We start from the raw sequence: 23,765 nt of genomic DNA on the forward strand, positions 1-23,765 counted from the left end.
CTTATAAGCGGGCTAAATTTGTTAGAATTATTTGTAGATTAATCTAGAAATAGTTTATACGTTTCCTTAGAGTACACTCTAGATTTAGTAGGCTATTATAGGTAGCGTAGTTTAGTAGAGGGGTTTAGTAGAGTTATGTTGTTATTGTTTAGGTAGGATTGTTCCTAGAATAATCTGTAATTAATCCGCTAAGGCGCTACCTTAGCGTGCGCATTAACTGCGCATAGATGCCTTAGCATGCCATGTCTCGGCGCGCCCTTAGTTAGATGGCCTGCGTCCTGGTCTCCTCTTCGCGCTAACCGTTAACGTCATCCCAAGTTTTCCACGAGCGGGCATCGCCAATAGCGTATGATTCATCTGTCAATCCGCATCCATACATCAATTAATATCACCCGCAATCCAACATGTCCATTTCCAACCTCCAAGACAAAGTCGCGATAGTGACCGGTTGCAGCTCCGGTATCGGCCTAGCAACAACGCGTCTGTTCCTCGAGCGCGGCGCCTCAGTTTTCGGCATAGACATTGGCGCACAGCCGCAAAAGCTCGCGGAAGATTATTCGACATTCACATTCTACCAGACTGATCTCACCGAATCTCAAGCTGCGGAACATGCAGTGGCAAAGTGCGTTGGCAAGCACAACCGCATTGATGTGTTGGTCAACTGCGCGGGCGTGAGCGATGGCTGGAGTAGTGCGGACACGATTCACGAGGAAGAGTGGGAGAGGGTGATGTCGATCAACCTGACGGTACCAATTCGCATGATGAAGGCGGTTCTGCCGGCGATGAAGGAGCAGAAGGGTGGTGCGATTGTCAACGTGGGTAGCAAAGCGGGGACTTCGGGGGCGAGTGCGGGAATCGCGTATACTGCTAGCAAACACGGTCTGGTAAGGAACGCTCCTTCTCAACTGATGATTTGTCCATGCTGACGATTGATAGGTCGGTGCTACGAAGAATGTGGCTTGGCGCTTCCACAAGGAAGGCATCCGGTGCAATGGTGTGCTGCCCGGCGGTGTTGCGACCAACATCGCTTCGTCGGTCCAGATGGAGCACTTCGATTCTGCTGGCTTCAACGCGTTCTTGTAAGTTCTGATGGGCTTCACCTGCACGTTTCGGCCTTTGCTTACTCATACAGTCCCATCGTGCAAATGCACGTATCGAAAGACAGTGAGGGTACACCGGTTCCCTACATCGGGGTAGACAACGTCGCCCGTGGCATTGCTTTCCTCGCTTCAGAAGAGTCAACCATGATCAACGGCGCAATGCTACCGATCGATAATGCCTGGTCCACCATATAGCATAGCATCGCTTCGGTAAAGAAATAGTAACATTGGGAGCACGTACATTACTTCGATGACGACTTGTGTACCCATGGACACGGTTATCTATAGTGTAAAAGATGTGTTCAGATTCGTTTCTTACGGTGATAGACGCAGGCTAGTCTGCTACTCAGGTTGCCTTAGGTACATCGCTTCCCCAAGGGTAAGCCTCAGGCATAGCCTTCCACGTCTTCAAATCGTCATAATTCCGCGTCGTGCTCTTATTCTGCAGTACCTTTTGCACAAAAGGCAAAATATCCGCGTACCCACTCATGTCGCAGTGTCCACCAGAAGGTATACTCATACCCAGCTTCTCGCCCACGCCTAGCCAATTGTACACGACCTTGGCCGCAGGGAAGGTGACCTGAGCGGTCCCTTTGGAGTCTGTGAACTGATCGTTCACGTTCTGAGAGAGGATGACTGCGCGTGGGGCGATGGCTGCAACGATCGTGTGGGCGTCATAAGGGAGCTGGGAGGATTTGCCGACGAACTGCGAGATACCTGAGGAAGTCCACCATCCTGCTCCAGATTTCTAGGTAGTCGTCAGTGCGCATATTTCAAAAGATCGTGGAGTCTTCGATGAGACCTAGTGCTTACAGCGTTTTCTAGGTTCTCTCCTTGCCCACTCAAGCTGTATCGGTAGGGCCCCGCACCCTGAACGCCAGAGCACATGGGCATAGTGACGGCGATGCGCGTGTCAAATAGCCCAGCAGCCAAAGCAGCTTTGCCCAGACGAGAGCAACCAGTGACGCCAGATTTGGTTGCATCGATCTCTGGAACCTTGAGTTCAATGCCGTCAAGAACGCGATGGAAGCCCCACGCCCATGCAGTGAGTACTCCTGTTGGCTGTAAGTATGCATGAAGCAAACGGCAAGGTCTACTTACCAATGTCTTTACCACTATACAGCGTCCAGAACGAGCCAGTCTTACTGTTACTGTCTGCGGCGACTTTGGTATAATCGAATGTGACTACCGCTATCCCCGCGTTTACATAGCTCTTGGTGTCCATCCCGCCGATCGAGATGACCACTGGGAACGGCTCACTCCCACTCGGCAAGTTCAACGAAGCTGCGATGCTAGCGGTCTTCCCTCCTGCGGTGACAGTCACGGTCAAGGTGTTGCCATTTCGAGTTGCGGTGACAGTCTCTTGCGAGTGGTCAGGGTAATACCCGTATTGGTATTCCTGGAGGAGCTTGAGTATCTCGGGTTGACGGCATTGGTTCCATTCGTCTTTGCTTTGAACACGTGTCTTGCCATCGAGGTACAGAAATGGGTCTGGCATCGTCTTTACGGAGGGGAATGCCGCCGCTTTAGGCATGGGGCTCGGCGTTGCTGGACATGTCACATTGATCTGGCGAGGAAGGATTTCCCCAAGGCGCTCGGGGCTGTGTCCCAGCGGTGTGCCACCAGTGGTAACAACCAAGGTAAAGATCGCAAATGAAGTGGTGCGCATTTCATTGGCTGGTATCGATAAGATGAGATAGGATGATACAAGTTGTCAATTGGCAAGAAGGGGAAGCTACCAAAGGAAGTTGGAACTGTTATGTATCCTCCCGGACGAAGGGTTACATGTCGAACTGGTGTAAGTCAGTATCATGTGGTCAACCTACTGCCCGTAAGTAATATAAAAATCTGGTTCCTATATCTGTTGTCTATTGTCTTTGTGCATGGTGGATAGGTCAGACGGCGTGATGTATCAAGCTCCTTGTGGGGCTGTCATATAGCCATATCGACGGATAAAATCCACACATCGCAGCAGTGGGCGAAGCATCGCACATGAGATAACGCGAGATTCGCGCTTTCGGAATAATTCATTCCGAGGCGATGGGGATGAACGGGCTCGTTGAGGTGACTGCCAGTGTTGTAGTCGGTGCCGTGCCCAGGTGCCAATCCTACCCTCGCACGTGACAGCGCGACAACGCGCGCGCTTTTTGAGACGCTGACACAGAATGAGCTGCAAAATAGTACCGCCGTTTAGTAGGGTTCCATGTGTCAGGCCCCTTTGATGGCCATCAGAGTCGATTTGGAGTGAGTGAGTGTGAGGTTGCATCGGCGATCATGATAAGCCACGAGGTCCAAGCTCCCCTCAGTGCGGGGAGCGACATGCCGCTCATCTAGGCATCCTCATGTCAAACTCTATCATGTAGTTCTCCCAGCTCACCGCCGAAATGGTGCCGCTGTCTTCTTTTCTGCTAGTTGCTTTGGCCAGTGCCAAATGCTTCGAACCTACCATCGCGCATCCGCCGCCTCGGTACAATGTTGACGATCCTCTACCTCAAGACGCGTTCGAGTCTATCGCCACGGCACTCACAGCAGCCGTCGCAGCGCCGGAGTTCGACCGAACCTCCTTCTCTGTAGAGATAACCTCGTCGAAAGACACGTTATGGTCGCATCATCATACGGCACGCGAACGTAATGCCTCGCGCCCAGATATCCCCGAAGTCAACGGCGACGCGCTGTACCGCATCGCTAGCATCACCAAGACCTTCACCGTACTCGGTATACTGTATCAGCATGCAGCAGGCAACTTGAGCTTGGATGCTACAGTGAATACATACCTCAATGAATTAGGAGAAAAGTCGAACGGCGGCATTCCATGGAAAGACATTACATTGCGCAGTCTGGCTAGCCAGCTGAGCGGCCTTCCCCGCGAATGTAAGATGCCTTCTGGAAAGAAGCAGAATCCGTTCGGAGTGTGCCACACAGAAGAAGGTACGCGTGCTAATTTCTTTAACAGGGGCTCAAGGTGATCTCATCAATAACAACTATCCTGAGTTGGATCCAAGCTCCCTGGGTCTGCCTCCTGATGTGTCACGGGAAGGGTTGCCCAACTGTGACGAGTACTCACCAAATTATGAGACACCCTGCACAGCGAAAGGTTCGCGTCTCACTAATTGAGTGTGAGAGAAGAGTGTTAATCTGATTGTGCGTAGATATGTTTCGACAGCTCAAAAAGTTCGCACCGTTATTCGCGCCAAACCAAGAATCGTCTTATTCCAATGTCGCGTTCGAACTGCTTGGTCTCGTTCTCTCGCGGGTGACAAACCAGACCTACGAGACCTACATCGATGAAGCCATCTTCAAGCCCTTGAACATGTCTACCAGCACTCTCTCCAAGCCTGCTGATTCTGCTGGCGTCATTCCAGCTGGTCCACAATTCTGGGGTGTGGACGAAGGCATCCAAAATCCTACCGGTGGCATCTACAGTTCGTCGAGCGACCTGTCGAAATACCTCCGCTACGTCCTAACCCACTACAACGCCATCACCCACGCGATCAATTGGCTACATCCCGTCTCTTCGTCTCGCGGATTGAACTCCTTCTATGGCATGCCGTGGGAGATCTACCAAACAGACCGCATATTTGAGCAGTCGAAACGTACTGTACGCTTTGTCACTAAGAGTGGAGGGTTGCCGGGCTATACCTCCATCATCATGACAGTGCCTGAGTACGACTTGGGGATCACTATTCTAGTCGCGGGCCCTAACGCGATCTTGTCTAAGATCATGGACATTGTTCCCGTAAAGATAGTGCAAACAGCCGAAAAGCTTGCCATACAGCAAATGCGTAATCGCTATGCGGGCACCTACAGCACTTCAGATCCAGAAGTGAACTCTACAGCCACATTGAAAGCTGATTACCGCGGTCTTGTTGTTACAACCTTTGTTTCTAACGGGACGGTTGTCTTCGAAGCCCCGATCACGAAAGACGTGACGAATTCGCCCCGTTATGCGCAGCTTAGCCCAACGCTTCTCTATCGCAACGAGGAAGAACAGAAGGGGGAGGAGTGGCGTGCATTGATCTTCGAGGAGCGCGCAGAAGGCCTGGGCTCTATTTGGGACGACTTCTGCGTGGAGGACTGGGAAATGTCCAGTTACGCCGGCATACCTTTGAACACAGCGGTGTTCTGGGACGAGCAAAAAGACGGTCATTTCGAAACACTAGAGCTACCGGCTTTCCGCGTGAATCTCACAAGAGTGGATCAGAAGAGGGGGTCGAATAGGAAGTATGGTCAACAAGAAACGATGGAGCTCTAAGGCTCCACATTGCAGACCGGCAGGGCGGCTTGCGGTCATCCTCTCCACCACGTGAATCATGGCCGAACGACGAATCTATAAGTCGCTGCAGCTATTACAGATCACTTGAGCATATACCACATTCCCTTAGAATCGCTGCAGAACGAAGGATTCGCCAAAACTCGCCAATCTTTCTGTCCACGGCGCTTGCATCTGCCGTGTCCAAAGAACATTCGGTTTTATCACAGCGACCATGGGTGACTGACTAGCCTAGTGTTTCCGAGCTTTATTAAAGACCGTGCTAGACTAGATCTGCATGCGGAGCTAAACTCTAAAACTCACATGCAGGGCCGAACCACGTTTTCGCAAAGACGATTGCCATTACTTGGGAGCGGTGGAATACCGTTCTTCACCGGGTTCAGGTACCTCCGATGATCGACGCTGCTGGTGTTGGAACTGTTCGAGGGCTTGTCCACTAGCGAAGCCTTATAACTACATACACTAGGCAAGCCTTGTGGCAATTGGTAGAACGCCAGAATGATTGCCACGTCAAACGCCGATCAGGTTCGCATCATGTTCACCTCCTCGTGATGCCTAACAGGCCGACATTTAGTATTGTGAGAACAAGGGTGCTCACACAGCTACCAACCCCGATAATCTCGCTTGAGCGCGTCATACATATCTTGGCACAATCTTCCTCACTCACAGACGTCGTACCTCATACACAAAGTATGTGAGTTTTCGACACGTTCAACGTGTGAAGCCAGCAAAGGCAAAAGCCAGACATCGGAGGGTTTGTCGCTCGTTGGGCTCAAGATCCACGTGGAATTCGCCGTAGCAGCGGCACAGCAACGAACTAAAGTCAGGGCACCGTCTAGCTCATAGACTGCCGATTGCGGCCGAGCACGTTTTGTGTGGCGCGCCTTGTGGAAGACACTCCGTGACGAGGATGGCAGCTGCACTACGTGGTGCTTGTAACATGCTAACGGTGCTTTGATGTTCGGGAGGCTAGGATTTTGACGTCCATTGCCGCCTCTGCGTAACCTGTACCTGCCGTGTATAAGCCCCTGTTCTTATCCTGGCTCATATGGCTTTTTGTTTTACCCTGTTTGATCCGCAATCCGTCGCTTAACATAATTCTCCTTCCTCTTTTGTTTTCTCGCGCAGGGCTTCTCGTACGGCGTTGTCTCGATACGTACTGTCGGAAACAATCTGGGGTACAGCCTCGTCACATGCGGCTTCCGACATGAAGTTTCTCTCCGCATTACTGTTCCTTGCCTTTGCGCCTTTTTCGTTTGCGCAAAGTCAGAGCGGGAACGATGTGCTTGCGTCTGCAGTCAAGAATCTGCCTCCATGCGCGGTATGTAAACCATCTCGATTTACGAGACTCCATACTGATTTCGGTCATATAGTTAGATTGCACACTCACAATCATCTCGTCATCAACATGCCAGCTCACAGATATCGACTGCATCAAAGGCAACGAGAAGCTTCTCGATGACTTGAGCAAATGTGTCTTGGCTAGCTGTAAGCCAAAAGAAGCACTGAGTAGGTCCTCTTTTATGTTCACTCGTCGAACTTCCTGCTAATTGCCTGTGCAGCGGCGAAGAGGTTTCTTACTGAGTTGATGGATGCGCCCATTCGCAACAAGACGAAACAAGGCACAGTCACTACAATAGTCTTTGGAGTACTATCCTTGGGAGCCTACATTCTACGCGTAATTGCACGCCTTCCCTGGTTCGGCGGAAACTGGGGCATCGACGATTGGGTTATGACTGCGGCCATCATACTCATCATTCCGCTCACGATATGCGCGTACCTTCTGAACCTTTTGGGGTTGGGTACGGATATGTGGATGGTGTCTTTTGAGAACATCACCAAGATTCTCGAGGTATGTGACCAGTTCTGCAAGTTCCAAGATCCTGCGCTAACAAATCTTTCATGATAGATCTTCTACTACACAGAGCTTCTCTACCTCGCGTCAATCGCATTGACCAAGATAGCAGTCTTGCTCTTCTACCTTCGCATCTTCCCTCACCAGGGCCTCCGACGCGTTATCCACGTTACCATCGTAATCTGCATCATGTACATCATCGCATTCGTCACAGCAACCGCGCTGCAATGTATTCCGATACGCATTGCGTGGGAACACTGGGACGGCGAGCATCACGGAAAATGCATCAACCTCAATGCCGATGCCTGGGCTTCTGCCGCGGTCAACATCCTTCTCGATCTTGTCGTCATTATTATACCTATGAGAGAACTCAGCAAGCTTGCCATGACCCGTCGACGCAAGTTTGGCATCATGTGCATGTTCCTCGGTGGAGGCTTGTAAGTTCATTTCCCACATCTCAATCTCGTATCTACTAACACCTCCTCAGCGTCACCATCGTCAGCATCCTCCGCCTCAAATACATGATCCAGTTCGCGCAAACCACCAACGTAACCTGGGACTATCTACCCATCGGATACTGGTCCGCCATCGAAGCCCACGTCGGCGCCATCGTCGCCTGCGCACCCGCAATTCGCCAACTACAACGTTCCATCCGCGAACGCATCTGGCCCAAACAGAAGACACCAAGCCAATACTACTACGCCGAGAACTCAGGCAACAGCAGCAAGAAGAACAACGGCAGCAAAGACCTCAAGTCGCGCATCTGGCTACCGAAGACCGATCGCTCTCAACTGAGCACTCTGGGCCGGAGTAAGATGGACAAAGACGACTTCGTCCGCCTAGACGAATACGAAATGGGCGTTGGCATGGGCGGAAAGGACGGCGTCCTTACAGATAGGAATTCGCCGGAAAATTCCTCAGAAGGGTCGCTGGATCGGTCGTTCAAGTCTAATGAGGATGTGCAGCCGTTGGCCGATGTTGCAGCGCCGGCGCCGGTGGTTGGCTCCCCAATGGGAGGTATTATGGTGCAGTCGGAGTACAGTGTTGATCGGGGGAGCTCGCATCCGAGTTTGCAGGCTTTACCACCGATTCAGCATAAGAAGGAGAAGTCGTTGGATGCGAGAAGATGGCTTTGAAGGGCCATGGTGTAGTAAAGCGACTTTCTACGATCTATGAACTTTGGCATATACCCAATAATACATTTTAATGCATCATAGTACGACTTTCAACCCTCAATGTGCTATAGCCCTCGTACAATGTTCTCGCGCTTTGCGCACCCCTCAAAAGGCGCTCTACCAACACAGAAGCATCTTCAATCGGTCACCACACCACAGCTCACCAAGCCGCAAACCCGCCGCACCCCCAAACAGCCGCACCCACCTATCGAAAAGTCGCAAATACCATACTCCTAGCCAAGCAGAAAAGCCAAGCCTGCCAACCTCATGACAACAGCCAACGACTCAAGCCCCAGCGCAGCGGCCTGACGCGTGCCGGCACGCCTCGCCCACTTGCCGCGCCAACAACAGCAACCAGGAAAACAAGGCAGCTACGGCGGTTCTTGAATCGTGACATTGCGCCAGCGTAGGAAGTTAGGGTGGGGTGGGTCGCAAGACCCGCACCGGCTCGGTAGATCAGGCCCCACTGTGTGAGGCTAAGGGAGGTGCAGGGAGGGGGTTGGTGGCTCGGTGGAGGCTCGGGATAGTTGTGATCTTTAGGGGTGAATTCAGTCGTGTAGCGTTGAAGGTGTAGCCAACTAACCAGGGATAAGCTGTTGTGTTATGTATCTGTGGCTCATGTCTAGTTGTTGTGGTGACCTGAATCACGGAGCTTTTCACGAATATTCTGCCTGAACGGTTTCCTGTAAACCATCCACGTACTCCTTGGATCGATACATGCAATTGGGAACTCTGCGCTTTTCTTACAAAGTACTTACAAAGTAAGAGCTTAAATGGAGGGGTAAAAGGAATTATAATTGCATTGCTAACGAGAGTTCGTATGCTAAAGAAATGACATCTGTACGCAATGTGGAATATACACCCAGATCTACTGACACATTGATGGGGCATGTTTACAAACTACTCTCGGGTGACTTCTCTCCATCTACCTTCCTTTCATCCTTCTTCCTCTCATGCTCGTCCCAGAAGTAGAAGATGAACAAGACAATGCCACTAATCGGCACGGCGATTACGAAGAACAGCCAGACATTGCGACTTGCGTCGTCGAATGGAACGTTTCCTGCAATGCCATTAAAGAAATTCATGCCGAAGAATGAGGACACAAACGTTGCTGGTAGGAAGGCGATGGTGACCCAAGCAATACCGCGCATGGTACGGCTATCCTTCTTGGTTTCTTTGGCGATCCTTATACTTTCTTTCAGAAGCTTTTCTTCGTCTGCAGCTCGTCGGTCTGCATCTGCAGCTCGTCGGTCTGCCTCTTCAGCTCGTCGGTCTGCCTCTTCAGCTCGTCGTTCTGCCTCTGTAGCTCGTCTTTCTTCCTGTACATGCCGAGCATCTTCCCGCCTCTGACGTTCTTCTTCCCACTTCTGTCGCATCTCTTCTTTCACATCAGCAGCATGAAGCCTTAGCTCTGCGATACGTTCCTTGAGTTTTTGTGGTGAGCATAATTCCATGTTCTCTTTTGCCACCTGCAATCGGTGCAGGTATCTATCACTTTTTCGGGATTCCACAGCATCTCGTACCCGCATCATGGCGTTGTTGACGAAATGGAACTGGTGATCTTCGTTGTTTGGAGCTCTGATCCTGTTGCTGACAGTGTTAAGCTCGTGGAGTATATCACTGAGACTGCAATCGCTCCTCGACCCTAACATCTTCGCTACATGGTTGACCTGAGCGTCGAATTTCTCTGCTTGTTCGGTGATGGCTTCCATGTATGATAGTAAAGTCAAGAAGGTCCAGGCAAGGAAGGCGTCGTCGTCTCCAATTAAGGCTTGTTTGATTTTCTCCGTCTCGCTGTCCGTTTCGCTGTCCGTCTCGAACGAATTATAATTATCAATAAACTCGAAGTAACGATTTCCCATTCCATGAATAAGGACCCCCCGGCGTTTTGCTGATGGGGAACGCTTCATTATTTTCGGCCAGGAGAGCAAGAAATGTGGCGTAGATCGACCAGGCGTTTCCAGTAGTGTGTAATCGGCATCCATCCGAACATCTTGTGAACGCCAAGGCAATGAAGATTCAATCTTTTCCTCAATCAGCCGAGCAGCCCTTTCGTCCTTTATCGATACACAGAGAAAGTACAGGCCGTCGTCATTGTCGCCTTCATCACTGCTATCATCGTCGAAAAACCGTTCAACTTCTGTCCAACTGTCGAAGCGACCTGTTGCATGCCCTGAAAAGAACCCATCACGTTCGGATTCGTATGTATATCCGCGGGCGTTTTCGAAGAACTCCTTCTCTGCTTCTTTGAAGTTAATTGCCGCCTGGTCCCCGGCTTCAGCCATATTCGTCAAGTGATGGCAGAAGATGGAAGAGAAAGGAAAAGCAGAAGGCGGCAACGCGGCTGAGGCAGCTAGACATACTCTACTGACAGCTCAGCTGCCAAGAATATGTATATGCAGCCTCGAGCCTGTGCATGACAGATACGGCGATCGAAAAATGCCTCAGGTGAAAAGCGATTGGACAAACACGGTTGTGGAAGTTCGTGGGCGCTCGCCATGTCTGTGGGGGCCGATACTATAGGTTTATAGTTGTCCGTGGCGCTTGATTATCAGCTGAAGCAAGCAGATCGCGTACGGAAAGAGATGTGTAAGAGTGCTCCGCATATCTACAACTTCGCCTCAGCCTTGTGACCCCCTGCTACAGCAAGCAGAAAACGAGCAAAGTACGTCTCCAGCTTATACCCCGCATCTCCGTTCAATTCAACGACCGTGCCAACCCACCCATCGGGTCTCAGAACCACCACAGCCCCCTTCTCAGTCGCAACACCATAGCGCATATGCGCACTACAGTCCGCATCATAGAACACACGCCCAAATGGCATACCACCCAACGTCTCATACGCCGATGGTCCACCCGGACCTGCGATGATGGAAAGACATGATACTGGGACATCATCACTAAGCCAATGCAGTGCAGACATCGCAGCAGTGAAAGACGCCAAAGCATGTTTCGTGCGCGACACTTCCCCAGCAAACAGCGCAATATGAAACGTCGCCGTATTCGGCGTCTCATTCTGAAGTCGCGTAGCTTCAAAAGTCGCCGGTTTCTGCAGCGTAACATCTGGTGCGCGCTGACCAGGCTGTACGGACGATACACTCGAACTCTGCGTGAGGTTGAGATAGGAGTCTGGCTCGTAGTATATACCCAGTCCGCTACTAAACGTCGCTGCTTCGGCCATGACAACTCCCAGTACCTCATTCGGATCTGCGTTTGGATCGCCTGTCCAACCCTCGGGTAATTGCATTGTCATGAGGCGCGAGATGTCTTTGTCGTAATTGATCAATCGCTGTACGTTGGGGAGTCGCTCTGCTTCGTACGAGTGTAGCAGATCGGGGTTGGCGAGGCCTTGGAGCACGAGGGAAAGCTTCCAACCGAGGTTGACGGCATCATGCATGCCGGTATTCATGCCTTGTGCTGCACCCGAACTGTGCGTGTGGCATGCGTCGCCGGCGAGGAAGATGCAGTCATTCACGAAGAACGAGCGCGCAATGCGCTGCCCGACGACGTAGATGGTCCACCAATCCACCTGCTTGAACTTGAGGCTGAACGGCTTGACGGATGCGATGGCTTCCTTGACGGCGGCTTCTTCGTCAAACACCTTGTATGCTTTCTGACGCTCTGCCGTGAATGCAAAGCCAATGCGCGTTGCGCCTCGATCCAACGCGGCCCAGAGGACGTTTCCGTGTGTAGGTGACTCAATTGCGCAGTACGTTCGCGGTTTGGGGAGGTCGGTCTCGATAACGCCATCGACGCGTACCCACTTGTCTTCGCTGGAGGAGCCGTCGAAGGGGATCTTCATTGCTCGTCGTACGAAAGACCGCCCACCATCTGCGCCGACCAGATATCGACATCTGACTATGCTCTTCACCTTTGTCTCGCCATGTTCGATTGTAGCCAGTATGCGATATCCACCCATCTCAACCCCGTCTATGACCTCGATACCTACCAGGGTATACGGCGCATCGAGTTGTACCCCCTCCTTAGCCAACGCTTTCCTAAACACCTCTTCCTGGTACTTCTGACGTAGCACCAACGCGAAGTCCCATTTGGTATCCTTCATGTTCTCCATGAACGCCCAACCTCTTCCTTCGACCTCGTTGCCATGCTTATCGTAGTTGACAGTCTCACGACATGCGAAACATTGTTGGGCGAGGGCGTCGGCCAGGTCTAGCTGCGATAGCATCTCAGTAGTACGCGGAAAGAGGGTGATGGCACGTCCATAGTTGTCTTGGGACGACTTGGGATGTTGTTCTATGATCTTGATGCGATGCGTAGAGCGAGGGAGGTTGCGCGCGAGTTGGTAGGCGGTTACGAGGCCTGGGCATGAGTGTCAGCATCATGATGTGTGTAATGGAGTACGGGATTGTGTACCTACTGGTCCTCCACCTACCACAAGTACATCTACATTCTCTACCGGTAAATCTGAGGTCGTCATCTTCCCTAAAAAATGGGAATGTTCAGCTTGGGCGCATGACAAGCTCCCTCAATCATAGGTACGTCTCTGTTGGCAGGCTATTAGCCTCATGGGATCGATAGCTGCATCGGGGACGGCAAGCAAGAGCGGCGCCTCTGATAAGAGGACCGCGTGCCGTTAGTCATGCATGCCTGATGTAACATGATGGAGATACGCGCGATGTAAGTGCTGTCGCAAAGGAAGGTGGACGCAAGAATGGGGTGGGACGCGAGGTTCACAGGGGGCTGATAAGATAAGGATCAAGCCGCGGCAAACATCAAGTTGCAAGCCCAGCCGTTCGCTGAAGGCTACATCCCCAAATAAGTTCGGGTATACCAAAACGAATATACGCATTGCAAGCGATATCACACGCCACGATATGCTAAAACCCACTTAACGCGTCGACGATGAATCTGCGAGTCCAATTCCATAGCGCACGCGCATCACCACAACCCACACCTACAACGGCAACACCCACTCCCCCTCCCTCATCGGCTTCGCAAGACTACTCGTATCCCTCTTCGTGAACCTTCCATATCCCTTCTCTCCCAACAACCCCCCATTGTCCCTATCCCAAACCACCTTCCCTCTCAACAGCGTCCACCGCGGCCACTGCTTCAACTTCCTGCCCTCAAAAGGCGTGTAGTCAACATCATGATGTAGCATACTATTTGTCAGCTCAAACTCCTCCATTTTGCCATCCGGATACCAGATATTGATATCAGCATCCGACTCGCCCTCTATCAGCGCGCCTTTCTTCGGGTAGAGACCGTACAGCTTCGCAGGATTCGCAGATGTGACTTCGACGAATTTGGTGAGCTTGAGCCGGTTCGCGCTGAGGGTGAGTGAAAGGCGTGTTTCGATACCAGGGCAGCCGTTGGGAATGTATTTGAAGTGGCCTATAGGGTATTCCGCGCTGATGCTAGACTTCTTACCCGTCTCAGGGTCGTCATAGCGGAAGGGACAGTGGTCGGAAGAAAGGATTGTGAAAGTACCGTTTGCAAGACCCTCCCAGATGACATCGCAGTCTGCTTCGCTTTCGCGAGGGGGGGGCGAGCACACGCATTTCGCGCCTTCGAAACCAGGTTGATCGAGATCTAGCTTCGTGAGGAAGAGGTATTGTGGGCAGGTTTCCGCGTAGATGGGTAGACCGCGGTCTTGAGCTGCTTTGATGTGGGCGGCTGCTGCGGGCGTGGATACGTGGACGATGAGGATGGGAGTGTCCATGAACTCTGATAAGCTAATGGCACGGTAGGTGGCTTCTGTTTCTGCCATAGGAGGATGGGATGACCCGTGGTATTTCGGCGCGAATAGCTTCTTCTTCTCGAGTTGCGCGGTCATCCAATCGATTACTTGTCCGTTCTCGGCGTGGATCATGGTCGTTATGCCTTGCTTCCTGGCCTCGAGGAGGATGTCTAGGATCTGACCATCGTGTAGTTGAAGAGCCTCGTAGGTCATGTAGATCTTGAGTGAGGATATGCCTTCCTCCCGCAGGGTCTTGAACTCTGAAAGCGCCCTTTCTGAAGGGTTGCCGACGATTATATGGAATGAGTAGTCGATGTAGCAGTTGTCTTTCGCTCGTTCATGGGTGGCCACCAGAGTGTCGAGAAGAGTATCCTCAGTCTTCTTTTGTGGCGCAAAGGTCACCATGGTAGTGGTACCACCGCATACCGCCGATCGACTGCCAGTCTCGTAATTGTCTGCTGTTGAGCCATTCCCAAACAGTGGAGGTTCTTGGAGATGAACATGAGCGTCCACACCTCCAGGCATCACATAGCCGCCTTCAGCATCTATCGTCCTTGTCGCCTGTGCATCTTTTAGACCTCCTCTTGGAACTACCTTTGCAATCTTTTCGTCTTTGATAGCGATGTCCCACTCTTGAACTTCATTTTCGGACACTACCAACCCATTGATGATGATTAGATCGTACTCCATTGCAGCTTCGTTCAATCTTTTTCCGAGTAGAACAATAACACGAAATGTACTTCCCAGTCATACACGATCACGGGAGGATACATCTCAGCGGTTATCGTGGTAGTGGAAAGAAGGCTAGTCCAGGTTTGTGAGGTGCGTATCTCGACCCCTCTTTCGCGCTGCCCCACCTTCCTCCCGTCTTCGTTCTTATCAACCACGACGCCTATTCGCGTATAAACGCGCTCGAGAAATATGCAGATACACTGCACAGTCATTGAAATTGGTCATAGATGACGAAGACGCGCTTTTCGCAAGCGGACACGTCGAAACTAGTTTTCGCGACCTTGACGCGTCCACCCACTGTTCGTAACCCTCCAAGCCAGTCTTAGTACTACCAGAGCCTCCATCTGCATTAAAATGCCTTTCAAACGCTTCAAGATCAACGGCGACAGGCTGAACAGCACATTACAAGAAACATGCACCTCCTACGGCGCTCTCCCAGCGCCATCAACAGGCATGTGCCGCCTCACTTTAACCCCCTCCGACAAAGCGGCTCGAGACTGGCTAGTCAGCGAATGCAAGAGTCTGGGATGCGACATCAAAATTGATCAAATGGGAAACATATTCGCCATACGCCCAGGTACCGCTGGAAACAAAGCGCCAATTGGCATGGGTAGTCACATGGATACACAACCAGCAGGCGGGAGGTACGCGCACCAACACCCAAGCAAACATCATAATCACCAGAGCCTGATGGGAATATAGATACGACGGCATCCTAGGCGTTCAATCCGCCCTAGAAGTCCTCCGTACCCTGCACGAGAACAGCATCCAAACCTACCATCCCATCGCCTTGATAAACTGGACCAACGAAGAAGGCGCGCGTTTTCCCGGCGCAATGATGGCATCCGGTGTTTGGAGCACGCACAGTAGCACGGATCTATCTGCATGCCATGCTCTCCGCGATACCGACAAAATATCCATGGCAACTGCTTTACAGGAAACCGGATACCTTGGTCCAACGCCGTGCGATTACCGCGAGAACAATCTGTCCGCGCATTTCGAACTACACATCGAGCAAGGTCCGATTCTCGAGCGCGAACGAAAAGAGGTAGGCATCGTGACGAGTGTGCAAGGGATGAAATGGTTTGCTATTCGTGTCACGGGCCGAGAAGGGCATTCAGGCACAACGCCCATGGAAGGAAGAGCAGATGCTTTAGTAACAGCTGCACGGCTCATCACTGCTGTAAGAGATACCGCTGTGCAGACTGGTCTGGGTGTAGCTACCGTGGGTGTTATCAGCAGTGACACAAGTTCACAAGCCACTATACCCGCTGGCGTAGGATTTGTGGTGGATGTCAGATGCGATACCGATGACCTCGTCGATCAGCTTTCCGAATCCATCTTACGCGCATTCGATCAGGTCATCAAGGAAGAAGACAATGCGACTACGTATTCCGTGGAGCGTACGTGGGGATTACCTGAATCGAAGTTCCATCCGGATTGTATCGAGGCTGTGAAGAAGGCAGCAGTGGGGTTAGTAGGTGAAGGTCAGGTTATGCAGATGAAGAGTAGAGCCGGACACGATAGTGCGTGGACCAGCAGGGTGTGTCCGACAAGTATGATATTCGTGCCGAGCAAAGGGGGGATAAGTCACAATCCGGAAGAGTATACGAGTCCTGAGCATTGCGCTTTGGGAGCACAGGTTCTGCTTGACGCGGTGCTGGAGTATGATGGGGAGGTTGGGCGAAAAAGAGACTAGCGTGTCAACGACGTCATCGATACTCTCCTACCTTTCACCCTTGCATCCACTCGTTACGCTCTGCAACTACCTTGTCGCAACGGTATAATGAGATTTCCCGTCTGTCGATTGGCGCAATTATCGAACTTCTCTTCACTAAGTCTGTATCCACCACGATTATCGCCACTACTCGCCAATTTCATCCAACCCCGGCAACTCCACGCATCCACCATCATGTCGAGTCCAGCAAAACGGAAAGCTGAGAAAGATATATCGCCACCGAAACCAAAGAAGACAAAGTCGACGACGAAGGCGAAGACTGAGATTCCCGCGTATCATCTCACTCCATCAAGACAGGACGAGTCGGGAGAGAATGTCTGGCCGGCGAGGAAGGAGCAAATTGAACGCGCGCGAGAGATTATCAGAGACTGGTACATTAAGACGCACTCGACGGATTAGATATCATGTGCTAATCTGCCACAGTGCTGAAGCGCAAAAGCCAACAGTTATTTTACCCGACAAGGATGCAGACGGACTTTCCTCTGGTGCCATGCTTCATCATACTCTCACCGCTCTAGGTCTCTCGTCTGATCTAATATCCGTTTACTTCCCACCGAAAGGCTCTAATGTACACGATGAAAGCACAAAGCAGGCTCTGACGGCCATGTCGCCCTCCTATATTTTCATCCTAGACCAAGGCAGCCGAAAAACACCGCCTGTCATCAACTCACCCCACACATGCCTCGTGGTAGACCATCACTTTGCAGATGAGGGCGGATTCCCGGAAGGAAGCGATTATGTGACTGCACACGACTGCCCACCTGTGGCAACCAGCGCACTACTGACATACACAATCTGTCTCCCACTCCACCCTGACCTTCACGATAAGATATCATGGTTAGCAGCATTAGGAACACACGGTGATCTCGGAAGCAGCATTAAATGGGAACCCCCCTTTCCAGACATGGTGGCAACATTCAAGCAACATCCTAAGAAGTCCATCAACGATGCCGTGGCTTTGGCCAATGCACCACGTAGATCAGCAGCATACAATGTGCAGGATGCCTGGGACGCCGTCATCTCCGCGAACAGTCCCGGAGACATCTCGCAAGCCGACAAGCTGAAAGATGCAAGCATGGAGGTCAGACGGGAGACCGAACGCTGCACTCACACAGCCCCGAAGTTCTCTGCCGATGCTACAATCGCCGTTCTGACTATATCAAGCGCCGCGCAAATACATCCCGTGATCGCGACACGCTGGTCCGGCACCCTCAAGTCCAACAAACTAGAAATCGTCATGTGCGCAAACGAGGGCTACCTCCCCGACAAAGTCAACTTCTCGTGCCGCGTTGCAAAATGCGCGAGAGCGCGCGAAGGGGAGGAGAAGGTCGACATCATCAAGAAGCTGGAAGGCATCGTCGCAGGCGACGGAGAGTTGAGAAAACGGCTTGGGGAGAGCTTTGCGAGGGGTCACAAGGAGGCCAGTGGGGGGATTGTGGGGAAGAGTGAATGGGAAGAGTTTAAGAAGCTGATGGGTGTAGGGGAAGCGAAGAAGAAAATAGATGGGAAGAAGGAGGAGAAGCCGGCGCAGAAGAATACTCTGGCGAACTACTTCGGCAAGAAGGAGAAGAACGTCAAGGTAGAAGGTGCTTAGACTCTGAGCGGCGATAGCACACCAGACGTCTTCCTTCCTTCGAGAAGAACCAGAAGAACCAGCGGATCGGCATCTACGACTACGCACGGGAAAGGCGTCGAAGAAAGCCTGGTAAACTCTGCGTCGTGCGTGACGAGGATACCACTGGCGTCGATTCCGATATGGTTGCGATGCCAAACACTTCCTACGTTGCCAATCTGAAGCAATCTCGATTATGCCACCACGGAAGAGGCGTGAAAGAATCCGGGTTGGGGCCGCCTCGCATGCACTACGCTATCCTACGCCCAGACCAAGATTAAACAATACTCAATCTACTGAGATCGCAGTCGAGAAGAACTTGCACGGAGGAGTCGACGCTCAGGCCCATGCCCGTCCACCCTCTTTCTCCGCCATTGGCCTTCGTTACTCATTTCTTTAAACAAACTCATGGCGAAAAGGAAGAAAACAGCTGTGGGTATTGACACGCTCAAAACCAATGATGGATGTTCTAGCGTTTTTACACCGTTTCGAATTAAATACCGACTAGCCTGGGGACCGGCTCCAGGCCCAAATTGCCGAAAGATCGGCATCCTCGATCAGGAACATAAGAGGATCATCACAACGACCTTTCGAGACGCACCTGACAGCTCAGGCACAAACAATCGACAGCTTTACGCCAGAGCCCAAAGACACCACACCTTGGAACAGGTTAGATGCCAACGCTTACATGAAAGCCTCGCGCCGACCAAACGCAGCCGCCCCAGTGACCACCATGACGCACATAATATACAACCTCCATATAGCCAAGCACCACCGTTGCAGTCCGAAACCCAAAAGCCCGCCCCCATTGCGCCATGTGACATCGGTACCAAACCACCAATGCCGTGCCCAATCAGGTAAAACGCTGAAACCTGGGGGCGACATGGCCCGCATGCAAGTTCAAAATCTCCTCCATCTACACTCGCCGCCTCCGCTTTCCCCCATCCCGGCGAATGAGCGTGTGTCGTGCAAATTGAGTGCTGACGGCTTGACGGGGCACGCGCTACCCGACAGGTGCCAAGGAAAGCTTGATGCTGGCGATGTTAATCTATCTAAGTGGTCGGGGCGAAAATGGAAGAAGATAGGTGGGTGGAGGCCACGAACGGGGTGCGGAGATGACGAGGGAGGAGTAGGTACAGCGGCCCGGGTGGATGTTAAACGTCGCTGTTAGATTGCTGTGGTGAAGTGTGCTACGGTGCGTGCATGACCAAAAGAATTGAAAGTGGTGAATAAATACTGAGAGTAGTGCCTGTGGTCGAAGGGAAGACTCGATACGAATCATCCTACCCTCTTTGCGCTTTCTGCCATCTCATCCCGCCCACAATTCAAAGATGAAGTACGCCACCGTTTTCCTCGCTGCGGCAGCGACCGTCTCGGCTCACTCGACCTGGCAAGAACTTTGGGTCGGCAGCGAAGACAAGGCTGGCACATGTGTGCGAACTGTCAAGGACAACAGCCCCATCACCAGTCTGACCTCTCCCGATATGTTCTGCGGACGCGGCCCAGCTTCTACATCTGGGGTTTGCGAAGTCGCTGGTAAGCTCCCTCGAGTTCATTTCAGAATCCTTTGCCCAGCAAGACAACATGTGATGGGGATATGATGATGTGTAACTGTATGAAATACTAACAAAAACCCCCACAGCCGGCAGTTCCCTAACCGTAGAAATGCACGCCCAACCCAACGCACGCTCGTGCTCCCAACCCGCCATCGGCGGCAACCACTACGGCCCCGTCTTCGTCTACATGGCTAAAGTCGCGGACGCCAAAACCGCCACCTCGGGTTCCTTCTTCAAAGTCGCTGAAGACGGATACACGGGTACAACAGCGTCCTGGGGCACCGAGATCCTCAACGCGAACTGCGGAAAGCGCGCCTTTACCGTGCCCAAGAATATTGCGAGCGGGGACTACTTGGTCCGTGCCGAGGCGATCGCGCTGCATGCTGGTGCGAATAACCCGCAGCCGTATGTCAGTTGCTTCCAGGTCAAGGTTACTGGGGGTGGCAGTGCGACGCCGAGTGGTGTTAGCTTTCCGGGGGGTTACAAGACTAGTGATCCCGTCTTTACCAAGGCGATTTATGATTCTAGCTTCAAGTACGTTAGCCCTGGACCGGCGGTGTACTCGGGTTGAGAGTGCGCGTACTTGGGTGCTGGGAGACTTTCGGGCGCCTCGTTTTGGGCCGTAGAGTTGTTGGCTTCCTTTTCATCTTTGTGAAGTAAGGACTTCAGGTAGCCTATGTACATATTGTCGTTAGCGCCATTGCAGAATGAAGAGGCTCATGTACATACTCGATGTAATCCGTTGCACCGCATCCGCAATCTCTTCGCTCGAGTCGATATTATCATCCAGCATCAGCGCCGCAGCGACATACTGAACAGGCTTAACCCACGGCCTCCCTTCCTCGTCATCCGGAGGAGGAAAAAAGACCCTATCAAATCTCGCAACCTGCCTGAAGGCATGTTCGTATTTGCCCCTCTTATTCTTGTAATCCTGCGATTCTTGGAAAGTTTCAAAGTCGAAGTCTGCGCAGTCTAATCCGTTGGGCTTGAATATCCCCGCGAGGGTTAACAGTTTTGTTGCTGATCTGGTTAAGGTGTTGCGATACGAAACCATTTTGGTGATTATCTTTAAGGCCTCGTCATTGTCGTCAAACTTTCCTTCCAGAAACTCTGCTATGCAACCGCTGATCCCTGTGTTTGGGGCTAGGTTCGATCTCCCCGGGAAGCTGTTGAGATATAATTCGCACTCGATCCTAAGGGCGTTGATATCCATCGTCAACGAATCGGGGCGTTGTTGGGGGGCTTCCATTGCCGTTTTGGAAGGGGATGATTGGTCTTTCTGTGGGGCTTGCATGGTGGAGGAGTGTTGGGCTCAATGGGAGAAGGTAGCGAACGGAGGTTCATATACCTCTAGTACGCTACCTCAGCCTTCGCGCTAGGTTGGCGCGTCTGAGACGGATTCTTGATTTTGAGTAGGTGTGATGTGAATGTCGGAGGTTGCGAGTGGCTCGTCTGCTCCGCGTCGCCACAGTACCATGGGAAGATGTGGATGAAATTGACATCAACCAACGCGTTGGGTAGCTTCGTAACCCACCAACACCATACCTCCCGATAGATAAAAAGGTAGCATTGTCATGACCTCCACCACCCACCCTGTCGTGAGTGGTTCGTCTATTCTGCGTCACCGCAGTACCGTGGGAGGAAGTGGATTCAACCATGTTACAGCCCCAATGTGACCTTTGTCTCCGCAAGTGTCCGCCCGTCGAAGCCAATGCCCGTGACTTCAATCTCAATTTCTTGCCCAATATACCGCTCCACGAACTTCTCGTTGAGAATGTGCTCAAATGCATGCGCCTTCGCCAGAAGCAGTCCTTTACTTCGAATTGTAAAGTGCGCGAACGGGCCGGTGATGTCGCTCCATGGCATATCCGTAATTCTGGACTTGCCGTTTTCTGCATCCTCGTAGTCCCAGCACAGCCTGACATGCTTGTTCTCCCCTTCACCGCGCTTTTCAACCCGTACTTCCTTGATCCTAAGAGAAGAACTCTCCGGTAAATTAGAACTCGGCGAGATACAAATCTCCTTGAAACCCACCAACCTCACAGGCCCACGTAAACTTCCCATCAACGGACCCTTAACCTGTATACCCAGCTCTTCTATCCTCGCTCCAGGTATATCATCCAGCAACCGGATCGGCTCTCGCGAATGATGCAACGTGTGATAATGCATCGTTCTACCCGATTTGAAGTACAAAAAAACCGTCATGTCCTCCATTTCCGGTGGTCTAGGATCTTCGTAGCTGTCTAGTACCATTAAGAGTTGTAAGGACCCATCGGCTGGCATGTCGAGTTTGGAGAGGGGAAGGAAGACTTCTACGTCAAAGTCTTCGGTTGGCTGTTGTGGGACGAAGGAGATGAAGGAGATGACTAGGACGTTGCGGTTGTGAGAGTGTTCTATATGGTGCGAGAGTGTGACGTCTTCGCTTTTGAGAGAGAGGCTGGCTGGACGCGGGAGGATGGATTGCGAGCCCAGTTGTGAGTGCGTGTCGCTGTTGTTGAATAGTTGTTTTGTGTCGTCATCGTGTGGAGAGAATGCGCGGGTGAAGTTGGTGTAGAAGAAGTGTTCTGAGCCTGCCACGCGCTCTTTGGCTGTATGTAGGATTGGAAGCTCTTTGTTTGGTGGATGACGCGATGTGCAGTCTCCGCAGGTGCACTCAATGCCCTCTGGTAGTGAAGTACCTTCCCAGACGGTGCGTACGACGTCCCGCTCATGGCCTGGAAAATGCTCGAACGACCATGCTGGTGCAAAGATGCCAACCGATAGACCCGTATCCGAGAGTCTGGCCAATGCGACCCCAGTGTTTGTACCACCGCCCCCATATTCAGGATATGTGACGCGAGGGTGGGTAAAACTAGACTTGTTCTGTGCCCAGACATCCACGCCAAAGTAGATACTCTTCTTCTTGCCTTTGGCGAAAGGGCCATGAAAGCCAGCGTACTGTGCGAGCTTCATTGATTCAGAAACATGAATATCCGTCCAGCAATAATTGGTGAGTAGGTTTTCGCACGCGTCGGCAAATTTGAGGTTGGAGCTGGTCAGCGCGTTCTCGTATGATATTTTGTTGGAAGTGGTGAGCGCATCATACCTGGGATAGAGTCATGTGTCAGTCATGGGTGGTAGCGGATGTGAGATTGTTACCATATGAGCCGTTTATCAACTCCTAGCTCGGCCCTGAGCTGGCGTAGAAACGCTTCAAGGACCTCTGGATCCCACACGTCGCTTGGAAACGGCTTCTCGATGTTTACGAGCCAGCCATCAAAGCCGAAGTGTGTTGCAATGGAGGCCAACTTCTTCGCCATGGGAAACTTCATCTCCCCAGACTCTTCTGTCGCATGCTTCAACAGGCGTTCCGAGCCTTCAGTTTGCGGTTCAATCAAGAAGGTGCCCAGCGCTTCCACACCGTTTCTGTGGAGCGTATTCGTCCATGATGGTGGGGGCACACAGACCAGCTTATGAGAGAAGTAGACAAAAGTATCAACAAACTGGAGATATTCACACGAGTAGAGTTCCTTGTCCACACCGATGGCCTGCACGCTTTCGTAGTCATGGTAGTTGCCAGAGTAGTCATGAATCAATAGAACACCAGTTTTGTAGTCGTCGGTCGGAACTCCACCGGTGGCTCGCAACAACGGCGTATTGGCTCTTTGTAGAGGGTCAGAGTCAGCCTCGGTCCACGATTCCAATTGATCAAAGGTATCGAAGTAGGCGAAGCCCTTCAGTCGATCTAATGCGCGCTGATGGCGTCTCTCTTCCGGTGTAGGTCCCGTGTCCGGGGTGGGAAACAGATGGCGGTAACCATCGCGGATCGGCCTGAGGATATCCTTCCACCCAAGAAGATAAGCCATGTCTTCCTGCTGGTGAAAGTGGTGAGTGTATGGCGACAGTGGTGCGAACTGCTGCGGGAAGTAGCGGCGATCGGGATGACGTTGGCGGCAGGGGCCTGTCTTGGCGTGCAAGGCTCCACAGCTCCATCCCTACGTGAAGCAGCTGGCGGAACGTGTCTTTTATGTCAGGCACTCAACAACC

At 52.0% G+C, this 23,765-nt stretch overlaps 12 protein-coding genes across 12 annotated transcripts; 6 read left to right on the top strand and 6 right to left on the bottom strand.

The window, feature by feature from the left end:
* Positions 1-404: 404 nt before the first annotated feature.
* Positions 405-1,295, top strand: J4E84_002180 (uncharacterized protein; the record flags this gene model as incomplete). The annotated part of the gene is made up of 3 exons (XM_049384808.1): positions 405-884; positions 937-1,079; positions 1,133-1,295. The coding sequence occupies 3 exons, from the start codon at positions 405-407 to the stop codon at positions 1,293-1,295; spliced, it is 786 nt and encodes a 261-aa protein (XP_049246831.1).
* A 151-nt stretch (positions 1,296-1,446) lies between these two features.
* On the bottom strand, positions 1,447-2,769 carry J4E84_002181 (uncharacterized protein; the record flags this gene model as incomplete). The annotated part of the gene is made up of 3 exons (XM_049384809.1): positions 1,447-1,848; positions 1,914-2,155; positions 2,202-2,769. The coding sequence occupies 3 exons, from the start codon at positions 2,767-2,769 to the stop codon at positions 1,447-1,449; spliced, it is 1,212 nt and encodes a 403-aa protein (XP_049246832.1).
* A 715-nt stretch (positions 2,770-3,484) lies between these two features.
* J4E84_002182 (uncharacterized protein) lies at positions 3,485-5,352 on the top strand (the record flags this gene model as incomplete). Its single annotated transcript, XM_049384810.1, has 3 exons — positions 3,485-3,971; positions 4,054-4,194; positions 4,250-5,352. The coding sequence occupies 3 exons, from the start codon at positions 3,485-3,487 to the stop codon at positions 5,350-5,352; spliced, it is 1,731 nt and encodes a 576-aa protein (XP_049246833.1).
* Positions 5,353-6,684: 1,332 nt separating this feature from the next.
* J4E84_002183 (uncharacterized protein) lies at positions 6,685-8,361 on the top strand (the record flags this gene model as incomplete). Its single annotated transcript, XM_049384811.1, has 4 exons — positions 6,685-6,691; positions 6,933-7,222; positions 7,280-7,662; positions 7,713-8,361. The coding sequence occupies 4 exons, from the start codon at positions 6,685-6,687 to the stop codon at positions 8,359-8,361; spliced, it is 1,329 nt and encodes a 442-aa protein (XP_049246834.1).
* Positions 8,362-9,293: 932 nt separating this feature from the next.
* On the bottom strand, positions 9,294-9,929 carry J4E84_002184 (uncharacterized protein; the record flags this gene model as incomplete). Its single annotated transcript, XM_049384812.1, has 2 exons — positions 9,294-9,869; positions 9,924-9,929. The coding sequence occupies 2 exons, from the start codon at positions 9,927-9,929 to the stop codon at positions 9,294-9,296; spliced, it is 582 nt and encodes a 193-aa protein (XP_049246835.1).
* A 1,079-nt stretch (positions 9,930-11,008) lies between these two features.
* J4E84_002185 (uncharacterized protein) lies at positions 11,009-12,838 on the bottom strand (the record flags this gene model as incomplete). The annotated part of the gene is made up of 2 exons (XM_049384813.1): positions 11,009-12,720; positions 12,775-12,838. The coding sequence occupies 2 exons, from the start codon at positions 12,836-12,838 to the stop codon at positions 11,009-11,011; spliced, it is 1,776 nt and encodes a 591-aa protein (XP_049246836.1).
* Positions 12,839-13,315: 477 nt separating this feature from the next.
* J4E84_002186 (uncharacterized protein) lies at positions 13,316-14,791 on the bottom strand (the record flags this gene model as incomplete). Its single annotated transcript, XM_049384814.1, has 1 exon — positions 13,316-14,791. One exon carries the CDS (start codon positions 14,789-14,791, stop codon positions 13,316-13,318), a length of 1,476 nt encoding a protein of 491 aa, XP_049246837.1.
* A 396-nt stretch (positions 14,792-15,187) lies between these two features.
* J4E84_002187 (uncharacterized protein) lies at positions 15,188-16,970 on the top strand (the record flags this gene model as incomplete). Its single annotated transcript, XM_049384815.1, has 3 exons — positions 15,188-15,477; positions 15,536-16,306; positions 16,673-16,970. 3 exons carry the CDS (start codon positions 15,188-15,190, stop codon positions 16,968-16,970), a joined length of 1,359 nt encoding a protein of 452 aa, XP_049246838.1.
* A 505-nt stretch (positions 16,971-17,475) lies between these two features.
* Positions 17,476-18,165, top strand: J4E84_002188 (uncharacterized protein; the record flags this gene model as incomplete). The annotated part of the gene is made up of 1 exon (XM_049384816.1): positions 17,476-18,165. The coding sequence occupies one exon, from the start codon at positions 17,476-17,478 to the stop codon at positions 18,163-18,165; it is 690 nt and encodes a 229-aa protein (XP_049246839.1).
* Positions 18,166-19,514: 1,349 nt separating this feature from the next.
* On the top strand, positions 19,515-20,310 carry J4E84_002189 (uncharacterized protein; the record flags this gene model as incomplete). Its single annotated transcript, XM_049384817.1, has 2 exons — positions 19,515-19,719; positions 19,826-20,310. The coding sequence occupies 2 exons, from the start codon at positions 19,515-19,517 to the stop codon at positions 20,308-20,310; spliced, it is 690 nt and encodes a 229-aa protein (XP_049246840.1).
* Positions 20,311-20,430: 120 nt separating this feature from the next.
* J4E84_002190 (uncharacterized protein) lies at positions 20,431-21,033 on the bottom strand (the record flags this gene model as incomplete). The annotated part of the gene is made up of 1 exon (XM_049384818.1): positions 20,431-21,033. The coding sequence occupies one exon, from the start codon at positions 21,031-21,033 to the stop codon at positions 20,431-20,433; it is 603 nt and encodes a 200-aa protein (XP_049246841.1).
* Positions 21,034-21,398: 365 nt separating this feature from the next.
* J4E84_002191 (uncharacterized protein) lies at positions 21,399-23,584 on the bottom strand (the record flags this gene model as incomplete). Its single annotated transcript, XM_049384819.1, has 2 exons — positions 21,399-22,824; positions 22,878-23,584. The coding sequence occupies 2 exons, from the start codon at positions 23,582-23,584 to the stop codon at positions 21,399-21,401; spliced, it is 2,133 nt and encodes a 710-aa protein (XP_049246842.1).
* Positions 23,585-23,765: the final 181 nt, after the last annotated feature.

The sequence above is a fragment of the Alternaria hordeiaustralica genome, assembly GCF_023758085.1.
Source record: "Alternaria hordeiaustralica strain BMP 2776 chromosome Unknown scaffold_3, whole genome shotgun sequence".
NCBI classification, from domain to species: Eukaryota; Fungi; Ascomycota; class Dothideomycetes; order Pleosporales; family Pleosporaceae; genus Alternaria; species Alternaria hordeiaustralica.